Source organism: Vulpes lagopus, chromosome 3 (assembly GCF_018345385.1).
Source record: "Vulpes lagopus strain Blue_001 chromosome 3, ASM1834538v1, whole genome shotgun sequence".
Lineage (NCBI taxonomy): Eukaryota > Metazoa > Chordata > Mammalia > Carnivora > Canidae > Vulpes > Vulpes lagopus.
In genome coordinates, this window is record NC_054826.1 from 23,582,255 (window position 1) to 23,598,023 (window position 15,769).

The window sequence follows — 15,769 nt, forward strand, 5'->3', positions numbered from 1 at the left end:
CACCTAGTGCTCCCTGAAAACATACTCAGTACTCAGTAAATATTTACTGAATGAGTGAATTCATGAATATAGTCCAATGTCTTTTAGATAAAGACTATTATTTACTTGTACTTATATATCAATCACTTAAAAGGATAATAAAGAGAAACTAAAAGGGGAATTTAACCTTTGTTAAATATCCTCTAGGTGTCAAGCACCTTTTACATAGTATCTTATTATCACAACATCCTTAAGGAGACAGATAATATTTTCTCAAATTTTACAGACTAACTTCAAAGGGATAGAACATCTCCTCAAATCAAGTTAGAAGAGTTAGGGTTCTGACTTTTCTGAGATCATTCTGGGTCATTTTCCCACCATAAAGTTGCATTACGTTGCTTTGCCTTAGCATACTTAGGGTTTTGCTTAAAATACAAATCAGATCTATGAGTAAAACAGAAAGGTAAATAGTGATATTACACTTTTTTTTCATTATAGCCTGATCTTTCTTTTTGAAAATCAATATCTCTTCCCCATTGTTTCCTTATTTTTATTGTAAAATAACAGATACAGAAAACAGTGATTTATTATAAATCAAACATCCTTGAAACCACCACCCAGGGCAAGAAGTAGAACTTTATCACCACCACCTCCAGGAAGCCCTTCCATGTGTACCATCCCAATCACAGCTCCCTAGGGCCCTCTGAAATAATAGTTCTGTTGACTTTCATAGTAGTTGCTCCCTTGAATTTCTTTACATAGTTTCATCACAATTATGCATTCTTAAATTGCATAGTTTAGTCTGCCTCAAACCTCCGTTCTCAGAGTGTCTCATAATCTACAAATTGCCCCCCACCCCATTCTTTTTCTTACTATTTATCTGCTGAAGAGCCTGGGTGGCAGGCCCATCGATTCTCCAACACTGGATTTGGCTGATTACATGTTCAGGGTCCAAATTCAGCATGTCCCTTAGCCATCTGTATTTCCTGGAGTTTGGCACCGGGACCCAGAGGCTAGATGAAACTGAGATTCCATTCCCTTGGCAAAACTATGGGTGGTGTGTGCTCTTGAATTGAGAAAATGCAATTCTTGGTTTTGCTCTCTCTTGTTATTAATGGCCATTGATGCTCAACATCTAGATGCATTAATTGAATGGTAGTGGTAAAATGGTGATTTTCTAATAATATCATTACCTTTTCACATATTAACTTTAACAATCTGTAAAGACACCCTTCCTGATCAACTATTTGGCTGCACATTGGTTCAGATAATATAGGCAAAGCAGGGTAAACACTTGATTTGTTTATTTACCCAAGTTTCAAGGTAAGGAATTGAGTCCTCGTGAGTTTCAGAGGTTAACCATTTTTTTGTATCATTATGAACTCAAACGTAAACATTTGCTGAGTGAATTTGTTGAAATTCTCATCCTTTTTGAAATTCATCTTGGCTTCTTCTTCGAATTGGCTCCTGATTCCTTTCTATATACCGTGGTAGTCATTGATAATTTCCTTATTATCTGGTATGTAAAGTTGTTTCAGGCCCTTAATACATACTTCCAGCCCCAGTCCTGGGATCAGCCATTTTTCCTCTTGAAATTCCCGCAGACTTCTTGCTCTTGGACTGTGCCAATTCCCTATCCCAGTTTCGGTTGCTTCTCCAGAAAGTATCTATTGTTTAGGTAGGAGGCCTGCCTATTCTCTGATCTAGCAGATAACCTTGATTCTCATTATTTCCTTCCTTCAACCTACAAGGAGGTTCAAAACCAAAACAAAAACAAGAACAAAAAAAACAAAGGGCTTACAGCGTGTGCAGGTTTGTCCCAACCTATTTATTTTTTAGGTTCATGGTGATAGTTTTGCTATAAATGTTGCCCACGTGTTTTGGGTTTGGCCATCTATCTGCTTCTTTTTTTATGTGCAAAACCTAAGCTGCCACTATCTTCTAAGACTCAAGTTCCTTTTCCTTTTAAAAATTATGTCAAAAAAATAAAAAAATAAAAAAAATAAAAAATAAAAATTATGTCAACTTCAATTTTCTTTTATCAAGACCTATGATATCCTTTCCATGAACATTACACAAGGATCACTTTGTGCTTATACAGAAAAAAATTGGTTGGATTTTTTTTTTTTTTTTTTGTAACTTGGTGAACACAATAAAAGAACCTACTTACCACAGAGTCAAAGTTCAAAGTAATTTTCTTTCAAAACACTGATTCAATATTTTATTAACTATACCTATAGAAAAAGTGTTAGTTTCCAATTCCCTCACAATACGTCACTGTTATACCAAGGAAACACAATTTGGCAAAAGAAAAAAAAATGATACATACAAAATAGTAATGTTATTCCTTCTTAATGTCATTGCCCAAAGAGAGATATTTTCAGCTCTATTTTGATGAAGATAGCATTGATTCCAAAGGCAATGACATTTAAATAGCATTTATGGGGCTGCAAAACAAGAGTCATCCCAAGATACCCACAACATATATTCCCCAATTTTTTAAAACCTACATAAAAACAAGAATTACAGTAACCAGAATTAATACAAGTATGTTTGCATATTATTTTAAATAGCTTCAAACTTTATTTCTCAATACATGTATATGTTTGTTAGGCTATCCGCATTAAATTAAAATATTCCATTTTTTATAGCACATATAGGGAGAAAGGCCATCTGGTTGTTGAAACTTGCATATAAAAACCAAGACTGAGGATAATGTTGCTAAAATGTCTTCATTCACTCATATTTACTTTATGCTAGGCATGGATCTAGGCTTGGGAATATAGTGCTTTATATAAGGGTTATAGTTAAGCCCCTAAGTGAGGCTTAATTATAGATGAGGAAAGATCATAATCAAATTAGATAAATGGAATATTTCATGTAATATAATAAATTGTGTTAAGTTCTATGAAGAAAAGGCAGGGCAGAGATATGGGGAATAAATGATAAGCAGGGCTTTGGACAAGGTTGAAATTTTACTCAAGTTATATTTGTTTACATCTTTCTACTATTATGAAAAATATTATAGTGATCATCCTTGTATCCAACTATTTGTGAACAGGTCATATCTTTTCTGTAAGATAATTTACTAGCTTATACATTTTCAAGAACTTTTTATAAGGGTCAAATAGACCTTCAGATAGGTCTTCAGAGTACTATGTTGGAAAGCTCTGCCCCATGGTAACAGTAAGTAATTGATTAATATTTTTCTAGGAACTCTGATTTCAGTTTTTTTGACCTTTTATAAATTTCAATGTTTTTGGATTTAGTTTTACTGCAAACTGATGAGAACAGACTTTATTCGACTATTTTAATTGATTAATACTACATATTTTATAACTTATCTTTTATACATTGATTTATTTTTAAATTTTTTTAAATTTTTAAATTTGGGTATATAGTTTATATTTTTGGCTTTGTAGTCAGTAATTCTTTTTCTATTATATATCTTCAATTGTGGTTGTTAATACATAGGAAAGTTATTAATATATTTTAACATATTTATCTTATAATCATCCATCCTACTGAATTTTGCCATTACTTTGATCATTTATCAGTTGGTTCAATCAGCTTTTTTTTTTTTTTTTCAATCAGCTTTTTAAAACAGGTAAACAGCATCTGCAAAATATTTAGTGTCCCCTCATTCCAAATATGTTTCTAGCTATACCTTTGTGCCTTACTGCTGACTGACCCATCAAAGACAAACCTCTATTAAATCTCTGCTGACCAAGTATCTAGCCTCAGAACTAAACTTCTTGGTTGGGATTTCTCTACCTCTCAAGACAAGTCTTTCTAGCTACAGTTCTAATTCTTAAATGGCTCGTCCAAACAAAAGTCTGTCTCCAGGTATCGTCCATCCATTCTACTTAGTATCGTATTTCTGTGTAAAACATTAGATAGTTCAGGAAGTATTAACTTGGAGTCCAAAAATAAATGCGTTTGCAGGGAACCACAAACCTCTTGAAGTCACAGACAAAATTTTGTGAATATATGCACTTTTCTAAGACAGAGGATCCGCAGCTTTCATTCGATTCTTAAAGTATTCTATGAGCCTGACAGCCTAAGAGTCACTCAATGGATAGGCATGAATGATTAGTATAATCAATAATTAGAGCTAATGGAATTCTTGGGTTATCTATATTATTGAATACATGCACAACCATAACTAGGTGGTGTCAGCGTATATCTCTGCTCTTTTATATATCAAAAAATACATCTGAATCCCAGGTAACATATTTGCCTCTAATCTTCAGCCTAATTCAGTTATATGATTATTCAAAACAAATACCATATGTATTACTCAGAACAAAGAACCTTTTTTAAAAATAATTATTTAAATAATGAATAACTCTTCCATAGAAAAAATAAAGAATACTATTTTCCCTATCCATACCACTAATATAACATCCAGTATTCATTTTTTCAGCCTCTGCTCACCTCAAATAACCAAGACTGTATAATTTTTAATAAGGTATATTATCCTTAAAAAACAAGGCTAACACATTCTGCAAGGGTAATAAGTGACATCTGCTATAAAGTGATGTAAAAAAATCTTTAAATTATTCTTTCAAATTTGCCATCTTTCTTAAATTATATTTCCAAATAACCATTTTTCACAGACTATTAAATTTGACAATAAAAAAATGAAAGAATTTAGCAAGTTATGAATCATCTTATTTGGCTCATATATAACATCTAACTGATTTGAAATAAGATCGCAAATGGTTTAACTATGCCACTTTCTGATGAAAATAAAGATTAACAGGAAGGAGTACAAGCAACTCAATGCCTTTAGAATTTTCCCTAAAAGCTATTCTAAATGTTCAATACCATAGCATTCTATACCGACTTGGAAGATAATAACAGTATATCTGGAAAATTTTGCAGTTAGAAGATTCATTAAAAGTTTTCCGATGCTAATTGCTTCACGAATGAATCTATTTCACATAGCACACACAAAAATTGCCATTATACATCAGGGCTTCTGCTGCCCAGACTTCTAAGATAAAAAGAAAACAGAACAGCCTAACACTTAACATGGCCCTGCCTTCAGAGATACATTTGCCTTAAAGAATTCTGAAGATTATTAAGTATGTATAAAGATAGTATTTTCTTTTCTCAAATAGTTCACACACCTTAATTCTGTTTCAGTTTTAATTTTATAATAATAGTTAACACATTGAATTCAGCATAATCTCTAAGCACTATGCATCTAGACACTATAAAATATTTATAATATTAACATAAAATATGTATCACTCCAACAACCTGACAAGATACATATATTATTTTCCTCATTTTATAATTGAGGAAACTAAAGCCCAGAATTTTGTAGAACATTACATTATCGTTTAACTTCCAGTATTTTTTCCACGTGTTGATATGTAAATTTCTCTTTGAAAAGTTTGAGTTGTTTGTTTTTTTCTGACTCAGCTGTGCTCTTAAGCTTCTGTGTGAGGACCCTTGGTAGGGTCTTTTCCTTTCAAAATGGTGAGCACTCTCTGAATTTCTCAGAAAAGACATTTCACTTCCTATCTGGAAAATTTTGTTTAAAATGTCTCTGTTAAAATAAATAAATAAATAAATAAATAAATAAATAAATAAATAAGTCTCTTAATTCCATATATCCATTTTCACACTTTGTTCTCACTCTGAAACTCTTTTTTTAGATTTTGACCTTATGAATTATCCTTTATTTTGTTTATATTTTCTATTATTTTTTTTTGCCCTAATTCTAAGAGATTTCCTAGACTTTATATGCCAACTTATTACACGTGAGCATTTTTTTCTTACTTTCTGGCTATTCTTTTCATAGCAATATTTTCCTTATTGTATACATAAAATATCTTCCTGAAGATATAATTCATAGACAAATTTTTAATAATGTTATAATTTCCCTTAACCCCAAATGCCTCTCTGTTCTCTGGACTTTCTTTTGCTGTTTGATTTAGTCTTTCTCTCTTACAATGGAGACTTTTCTCAAAAGACCCATAACCTTTTGCTTACATATCATATTAGATGATAGAATAACAAAATGTAATTACAATCTCTACATATGCGAGGCTTTCTGCAAAGTCGTTAGATAATGAATAAGAATTTTTAGGCCTTGAAATGTCTCCCTTTGGATATATTTTTCTCCAGTTTCTGCTTGGGGAGAATTGAACTGGCTCCAAGCATTCTAATGTTAAGACTGAAAGTTCTGTATTCACTATGAAGACCCTCATTTCATCTGCCTGGTTTCATCCTGTTGTTCCTGAAGACTGTTTCTTAGCTAGTACTTCATGTCCTAAACACTTCTGGGGTTCAATGGTGAAGTACTGTAAAAGTAATTTACAGAAATTTATAATTTCTCCATTAGAATTCTATTTTCCAAAATGTTTTTGAGATCTCTTATTCTCTGCTTTCTCCTCTTTCTTCTATTTATCTATTTATCTATGTGTTTTCTCATATTATTTTGGAATGGTTTAAAGAGGTAAGAAGAATAAACAATTAGGTTTAATCCATAATGTTTCCCTGAAGGTTAGAATTATTTATCTTAATAGCCTTGCTTCCTTTTAGGTAAAAGAGATGGAGTGACAGAATTAAGATTCAGAAGGGCTGAATTCCTGGCCCAGTTCTTTCAATCTATCTATGTCACCATGTTCATGCTGCTTAACCTCCCTGCAGTTTCATTTAGTCATCTATACTGGGCAGAGAAATGTAATAGTTGTGACAAGTCCTTGCAAGTGGCAGTGGGGAGTGAATGCTAGGTATTGCTATAGGGAAAGAAAGAGCTTTCCTTATCTGGATTTACTAACTCTAGGATTAAATGTGTGTACATCCTGGTTGCAGATTAATTCTTTATCCATTTATTGAATATTTGTTAAAAGTCTTTTATGTTGACCCAGTAACTTCAATCCAAAGAGAAATGAAAATAGATCTCTGCTCATGAAATTGTATAAGAATATTCATATCAGCAGTAATCATAATAACTAAAAGGTAGAAACAATGCAGATGTGCAACTGATGAATGGATTAACAAATTTGGTATATTCATACAACAAAACAGTGTTCAGTAAAAAAGAGAAAGTATTGAAATATGCTACAACATGAATGAAACTTGAAAATATGCTAATTGAAGTAAGCCAATAACAGAAGACTACATATCATTCCATTGAAACGAAATGTCCAGAAAAAAAAAAAAATCTCTAGAGACAGAAAGTAGAAAGTAGGTGGTTGCTTATAGCTATGAGGGGAGAGGGAAAGAGGAGACAGAAATGAATGCTGATGGGAATGGGCTCCTACTTGGATAATATTTTCTAAAATTCATTTGGGTAATGGTTGTACAACTATGTGAACTATATTAAAAATCAATCATACACATTAAATGAGAATTATATTGTATCTGAATTATATCTCAAAAAATGTTAAAAAATAGAGCATTTGAGAAAATTTAAGCAGAAAAAAATCTCTTATGTGTACTTTTATGGCATTAGGAATATAAAATTGGGTAATATTGAAGAGGTCATGGAACTTATATTCTAGTGAAGGGACATACATAAAATATAATTATAAATTCCAGTGACATTAGAGACTCAAATAATTAAGTAGATGGTAGAGGTTGAGGTGATCACAATGATTAAACTGAAATCCAAGTGACAAGGAGAAGCTAGCTGTGGTGCAGAATGACAAAAAGTGAAAAGAGAATTTTAGGCAGTGAGCTTAAGTGTCACATCAAAATCTCCGGGACAGGAGAGAACTCAGCTTACTGTAGGAACTTAAAATTGACTCAAGTAGCTAGAAAACAGTGAGGGAGCAAGCTGTGGGTGATAAGATTGCATAGATAAATTGAAATTATGCAAGAACTTGTATAGATGTAGCTCAAATGTATATCTTGTAGCTCAAATGTATTCTAAAAGTAATGGGAAGCCTCTGAAGGGTTGTAAGCAGCACGATATTATTAGACATTAAATCATATTATCTGCTTTTTAAGATTACTTTTCCCACTCTATGATGAATAGAATATAGTTTTGACTTTCTGTCCTAACACTGCTTATGCACATCTAAACAGAAATGTCAACCACACTGGTAAACCTACATTACTCATAATTTTTAAAAGTGTCTCAACTGGTGGCAGTATTAAATTGGTAAAGTCGATATGGATAGAATCTGTAAAATATTCATAGTCAGTAATTCCATTCCCCGAACTCTGCCCAAAATATAATGAAGAGTAACACACAAAGATGTCCACTGCAGCACTATTTAACATGAATGTACAAAATTTGTAAATAGTTGCTAACTCTGTTTGCATGTACTTAGCCTTACTAATTTAGAGTTATAGTTAATGTCTTGAAAATAAAAACAGGTCTATGTAAATAAGATGATCCAATTGTAAATCCAGAACATATATAATTCTGCTACTTTAAGTGGTCAGTTATTAGGTGAATTGGTTAAAATATACGATTTTATTTATTTATCCACGAGAGACAGAGAGAGAGAGAGAGAGAGAGAGAGAGAGAGAGGCAGAGACACAGGCAGAGGGAGAAGCAGGCTCCATGCCGGGAGCCAGACATGGGACTTGATTCCAGGTCTCCTGGATCACACCCTGGGCCAAAGGCAGCGCTAAACCGTTGAGTCACGTGGGCTGCCCTGGTTCAAGAATATTATGGGGAAATTAACTAACTTGAAAAGGGTTATCACATCAATTTTTGTCATTCACACTTGGGTGAAATGTGTCAGATAAGTGTTCAGCTCAAAAATAATCAATGTCAATATACATGCTTATGTGCATAATCATATACAGATGTCCCTTGGATAGTTTCTACCCACATGCACAACACACACACACACACACACACACACACACAATACAGAGAATTAATAGAACAAAGATGGTTTATTGTGCAAAAACACAGATAATTCCATAATTCACCAGGAAGCATCATCATAGTCCCTTGATTTTTCTTTCTCTGGAAAAATAACGGTAAGTTGTACATCAAGGTGCCTTTACAATGAAAACGATTTGTAGAAGAAAAGTACTTAGTATAAGTAAAAATAGTCTCTTTTTCCTAGAGTAGGCAGATTTTTTTCTTCATTACCACCACCTCTGCTGCTAAAATATATAGTGTCAGCTTAATTCATAGTTTGTTACTTCTTTATAGAAAATGATAAAATGGAAATTTGTCACAGATTCAGAAAATGTTCAGTATTCTTTATGTAGTGCTATGGTTTACCATAATTTGTACTGTAATTACAAGAAACTGTATTTGAAATTCCTCACCCCTAGCCCAATCATTGTCTCTAAGTACTGAAGTAAATTATCTGCTAAATAAAACAATTACAGTTAGAACGGCAAAATGTTCACATGAACATCACATCAGATATATTTTGCTTGTCTCTTACTCACTTTGGGATATAAGTTCATTGAGTGGAATAACGCAGAATTACAAATACTACTTAAATTGCCTTTTGGAGGGCAGCCCGGGTGGTTCAGCAGTTTAGCGCCGCCTTCAGCCCGGGCCATGATCCTGAGGACCTGGGATCGAGTCCCATGTCAGTCATGTTCCCTGCATGGAGCCTGCTTCTCCCTCTGCCTGTGTCTCTGACTCTCTTTCTCTCTCCTCTCTGTGTTTCTCATGAATAAATAAAAATAAAGTATTTTTTAAAAATTGCCTTTTGGGATTGGTGTTGTTTTGGTTTGTGGTTTTAGACCAAGTAGATATAGTTTGATTATATTTTGTCAAATGAGCTCTGGATAATAAGTAATATATTGTTCCAATGCATTATTTGCATTACCCATCAACATCCAAGTTCATAAATATAAGTCTACATAATTAAATGTGAATTGGTAAAAATGCATCTGCCCAAAGACTCAATTTGTACAGTCCCCAAAAGTAGGTTTAAAGGGAAAGTTGCTCAGACAAAAATGCAAAACCTCTTGTAACATTATAGTAGTACAGTATCACTGTCATATCTACCAAATGTAATGAAATAGTGAAATAAAATTTAGCTTTATAACTTACATGTATACTAAGAAAAATAATAGAATAAATTCATACTTCCAAATATTTCAAATAATATCACTTTAATCAGGCCTAAAGCCACTAACGGAAAGTTAATTGAGGAGAACCTGGGTGGCTCAGTGGGTTCAGCATCTGCCTTTAGCTCACGATCCCAGGATCCTGGGATCGAGTCCCACATTAGGCTCCCCCTGGGGAGCCTGCTTCACCCTCTGCCTGTGTCTCTGCCTCTGTGTCTCGAATGAATGAATGAATGAATGAATAAATAAATTTAAAAAAGAAAAACTTAATTGAATTTACAAGCTATTAAAAAGTTCACCTAATAGAAAATAAATTCTTAAGGTAAATTTTGGATGTTGATATGGAAAGCAAATAGAGGAGCATTGCTGGGAGAGTACAGACTGCATTCAGCACAAAGATACATAACAGTAGGCTAATTAGTCCTTAAAGCCCAGAAAGTTGAATTGTTTTTTCAGGAGAAGCTCCTGGAAACAAAGGTTTCTCTCTAACTTACTGTGTGAAAATGGGTGAAGCCTCCCTTCACTAATGAACACATCAGTGATCTCTGACATCACTACTATTAATGGCTGCAGCACGAGGCAGGGATGCAAGACCAGAAATGGCAACATCTTCAGGAAGTGACTCCTGTCTCTAGAGTCCTTATGTACTTATGACACAATAAGCTTTTCGTACAGTTATTCACACTAATTGATGAAAAGCAGTGAAAGAAATAACAAGTCAAAATATCAAATCTCCTCCTTTACCAGAGGCAAGATATTGGCTGATGATATATATGAAATGGGAGCATTATCTATAACAGAGCCCTTATATAAGCTTGATCCAGAAAAATAATATCAGAATCCTTGAAATGACAAAGAGTCCGGTGATAAATTCTTTCAAGGTAAATTATGCACATAATAAAAACCATCTGCAAAAGTACTCTACTCTTCCAATCCACTTGAATGATAGTATCATAACTATGGATTGACTCTGAGAGCACAATGCTAGGTCAGTGTCAATTTTTTATTAAATAAATATAAAGTAAAATTTTAGCTAACAAATATATAATCACTGTTAGTGATCTCAAAAAATCACACTTAACTTCCTAATCAGATACTTACTTGTTTGTGTGTGTGTGTTGTGCACATGAAACTCAGTAAGACTGAGACCATAGCCTCACTACACAAAGCTCGGTGTAATTTTACTTTTTAAGGAACTATTTTTTTCCTAGTTTGGGTGATGACATACCATGATATAAACAAAAACATAAGAATTTCTTTACTAAACTCTCTAGCTCCCACCCAATTATTTCTAAAAAACAAAACAAAATCAAGTCTTATGAGAATAAAATCAAAGGCTATGTTCCTTCAGGAGGCTCTAGGGGAGAATCCACTCCATGCCTTTTCCAGCTTTCAGACACTGAATGCCTTCCTTGGCTCCTGGGACATCACTGTGATCTCTGCTTCCATCATCACATGTCCCTTTCTGCTACCCGGTTATTTCTAACAGTATTGGGCGTATTTGATAGTTGACTCTTCTTTAGTCCCTGAAGATTTCTAACATCATCCTCCCCTGAGAAAGAAGGGAAATACAGAGCTTCTGCCCTACTTACACCGGAGGTAGAAGAAAACTACCTGCCAGACACAGCAATAGCTCTCTGGGGCTGGTGGCTGAGAGAAGCACCTAGCTAGTTCTGCAGGAGTCGCAGTGGGAGCACAGCCCGGCCACTAGAGGGAAGTGGAAAGGGACTTGCCTTGGAAGTCACCCGGAAAAGAGATACTAGATCATCAGCACAGTGTCAAAATCCTGACATGCCCTGGAGTAGCAGGCTTACACTACATTCAGCGGTATGGGGCTGACCAAAAAGCAGAGTGAGTAAATTTCCTTGGCCATGCTAAAGTTTATGGAAGTATCAAGTATCAACAACAACAACAACAACAACAAAGAAAAACCCCTTATTTCCAGTATTCCCACAACCCTCCATGGAAATTTATTCTTAAGTGTCACTTTCTCTGTGGCTAAATTATAACTGAACCTAAGTCAGGTGTTATAGGAATCATGGCAAAACCCTGCCCTTAAACTGTCTTCTGCAGGAAGGAGCCTGAGGTGAACACATCGTAACCAGAACATTTCTATTATGTTAGAGATTATTCCCATATTGCTTTTCCTTTAGGGAAAAAAAGTACTGCCAGAATTTTGTCTTTCTTGTTTCTGCTTTTGTCACTACATTATCCTAACATGTAACAGGTTTTGAGAAATCTTCTATAGGTATTAAGTAAGATCATATAAAATATTAATGATACAATAATATTTAAATATCTTCATATATGCAAATAAATAGGCAAATGATTACTTCTTTAGTTTTTTTGTTTTAGAAAACTGGTATATATTGTAATTATGAGTTTTAAAATCTACCTTTTTCAGATACCTTCCAGCTAAAACCTAAACCTAGTGATAGTTTAATTTATGTCTGTCATTTCCTTTTTCCAGTTATGTGTGAGAAAACCAAATATTGCAAACTACTCCACGCTTGAGTTTGCTTGGAGTATTACCTCACTTCTTCATCATTTTTTATTTCTTTGAAATGTATGATAAAAATAAACCATCATCTGATTTCAGTTAATTTCTTATTTAGTGACATTTTTTGTTGTTTTTAAAAGACATATTTTGTCTCAGATGACTCACTTGAGAAACTGTGGAGAATCTCGAATTTTATGAATTTCATTAATTCAAAAGATACCGGTACATTATTCCAATTCCTGAAAGGCAGGAATGTTTTCATCCAGTAGGTGTGAAAGTTTAATTATTTAGTATGTGTCACCATTTTGAAAAGTGTAATTTCTTTTCACATGATCAAGAATTAAAAGTATCAGAAGTAATCAAGAACGCTCACTTACTTGAAGTAAAATTAAATAAAGTGTAGCATTTTATTCGCATGTGAATTGCGAACTACATATATTTCTGGAAACACCATGCTTGCTTTTGTTATTAAAGGGTGTTTCCGTGTAAACTTTTTTCATGATGAAAAGGTAATAGGTTGTAACATATTTCCACCAAGGACTGAGGTAGAGATAATATTCCACATTTGATTTTAACCTTTAAAATTCTAAAGAACATGACAATCTAAGACACCTTAAAACAAGGTCACTTATAGGTTTGCTTCATCTTCCTGATGAAGGAAACATGGTTGATTACTTAGTAGATCCTCCCAATGTAAACATCAGGTTGATTATTTAGTGGATCCTCTCAATGTAAACATCACTGCAGGTCCAACTCTTAACTTGCCAGGGACTATAAACGTCATGAGATTTTACAAGTCTTCCTTTGGACTTTGTAACATTTTTTTTTCTTCAAATAAGAACCTTAAAAGGATGCACTTCCTAAATTCCATTCTCTCTATGCATAAATAATAGGGGCTACTGATTTCTGAGACAATATTATAAACTCCAAAGAGGGTGAAGACAGTAACTCCAAAGCCTTGTGCGGCAGGAGTTTGCGTCTCCCACAGCTGAAGCCATTCAGGACTGTGGACAGCTCCTGCCAAGGCAAAGAGCCGATGGCGACGTCCCTTGAGTAACTCAAAGCAGCGCTGCTTTTCATTGCCCTGTCTGTGTGCTGTTTCATAGACGCCCATTGAAACTGCACAGTTTGCACACAGACTCCTTCCACCGGTCCCTCTTCGAAAGAGTTCAGTGAAATAATAAATAAATAATAAACGCCACCCTGAGCTTTCTCCTTGCACACGGGAGCCCAGCCTTCCGGGAGCTGCCTGCCTCATAAGAGGATCTCCTTCGCGACCTTCATCTGATAATCTCTAAACGTGCTTATAACCGAATGAATGCTTGGGCGACAAATAAGGTGGGGAAACGTCTTAATTCTAATGCTCCGAAGAAGCAGTCTCCCTGCCAGCTGCCAGCTCCCTCTGCCCTGGTTCCCCAGCCGGGGACACGGGGAAAGAGATTTCTGAAACAGACCTGTAGTCAAGGTCAAGAAAAGGGTGTCCCTGGGCTTCGGGGAGGGGGCTCTGGAAGCCACCCTCGCCCCCCCCTCCCCCTCCCCCACCCCGCCCCCGCCCCCGCCCCGCCCCCGCCTCCCTTTCGGGAACTCCAGGCTTCCTGCCCCGCTGCTGCCCAACCTGGCCGCCCTGCCCCGCTCAGATCTCAAGCCGGGGCCCATCCAAGCGACACTGCCCTTCCGCAGGCTGCCAGCCACTATTCTGAAGAAATGCACTGAGGATGCCCAGTGCCTATAAGCAGATGATGAAAAAAAAAAAAAAAACACACACACACAAAAAAAGATTAACATTCCCCAGGGGCGGGAAGCGGCTGGAAGGGCCAGGACTTGCGAGTCACCGTCTCCGCGCGCCCCGTCCTCTCTCCGCAAGCCCGGGAGCCCGGGAGCCCGGGAGCGCCTTTGCCTCCCGCTTGCCCAGGACCCGCTCCCCCGGGGACGAGTTTCTGGCCGCTTCCTTACACTCCCCATCTCCGAAGTAAAAGTTTTCCCGGCACGACGACTTCGCCTCCTCCCATCTGGAGGTCACCGTGGACTTCTTCCCCGGTGTGTGTGTCCCCAAAGTTCCCGAGGCGCGGGAGGCGAGCCTCCCTGGGATTCCCGGGCAACAGGCGCTCCCCATCACCGCCCCCCCAGCCGCCACCCTCCTCCTCCTCCTCCTCCTCCTCCTCCTCCTCCTCCTCCTCGGCGGAAACTAGTTGAAGGCGGGAGCCAGGATGAGCCCGAGCGCCGGCCGCCCGGCGCGCCCTCCCTCCGCGGCCCCGGGGCGCCCCCTCCCAGGCGCGGGCAAGCGCTGCTGGAGGGCGCGCCCCGGGAGGAGGGAGGGATGGAGGGAGGGAGGGAGGGATGCAGGGGCGCCCCCGCCCCCCGGGGAGCGCTCACCTGAAATCGCTGTAAGGGTGGATGATCCAGAAGCCTGCAGTTTTAACCCTTTCCTGCTCCTTCTCCACCGCCTTCTGGCTCCCGAACATGCGGAGGGAGAATTTGTTGACCCCGGGCTGCAGCATGGAGGTGAACTGCCTCTGCATGAAGCCGTACTGCCGCCGGGGGCCCTCGGCGTCCTCGAAGCCCCCGGCCGGCTCCTCGCCCGCGCCGCCGCCGCCGCCGTCCACCTTGAAGCACACCGAGTTGCCGTGCTCCTTCGCGCCCGCCCCGCCGCCCGGAGGGGTGCCCAGGCGCTTCTCGGCCGCCGCCGGCCCCGCGCCCGTCGCGGGCGCCTTGCCGGGGAAGGCGCTGCTGCCATCGTCCCGGCTGCCGGACGAGGAGTTGGGCTTGCCGCCGGCTTCCATGCCCGGGCGACGCGGCCGGCGACGGCGCGGGCTCCAGACTCGCCGGCCGCCCGGCGCGGGGGGCTCGGGGCCCGGGGGGCGCGGGCGCGGGGGGCGGGGGCGCTGGCGGGGGCCCGGGCCGGCTGCCGGCGAGCCCCGCTGCCCGTCGCGGCGGCGGCGGCGGCGGCGGCGGCGGCGGCGGCTCCTGCTTCCCGCCCGCGCCGCGGCTCCCTGCGCGCTTCGCTCGCGCCGCCGCCGCTGCCCTCAGCGGCTGCGCTCCGGGCTCCGCCGCGGCTGGGGCTGGGCTGGGGCTGGGCTGGGCTGGGCTGGGCTGGGGCTGCCCGAGCGAGGCGAGGCGAGGCGAGGCGAGGCGAGGCGAGGCGAGGCGAGGCGAGGCTCCGCGCAGCCCTCGCGCGCCAGCGCCGCCCCTCGGCCGCCCTCTGCCGGCCGGAGACGGAGTCTCCCCGCCCGCACCCCGCGCGCTCTCCCTGCACTCGTGCTCCACTTCTGCCCA

At 38.9% G+C, this 15,769-nt stretch overlaps 1 protein-coding gene across 1 annotated transcript in view; it reads right to left on the reverse strand.

The window, feature by feature from the left end:
- The window catches only part of HCN1 (hyperpolarization activated cyclic nucleotide gated potassium channel 1), a 383,048-nt gene extending 367,772 nt beyond the window's left edge, over positions 1-15,276 (reverse strand). The window contains exon 1 of the mRNA XM_041747243.1: positions 14,870-15,276. Within this exon, the coding sequence (XP_041603177.1) occupies positions 14,870-15,276 (407 nt within the window). The remainder of the gene's footprint in view (positions 1-14,869) is intronic.
- Between the last annotated feature and the right edge of the window lie 493 nt (positions 15,277-15,769).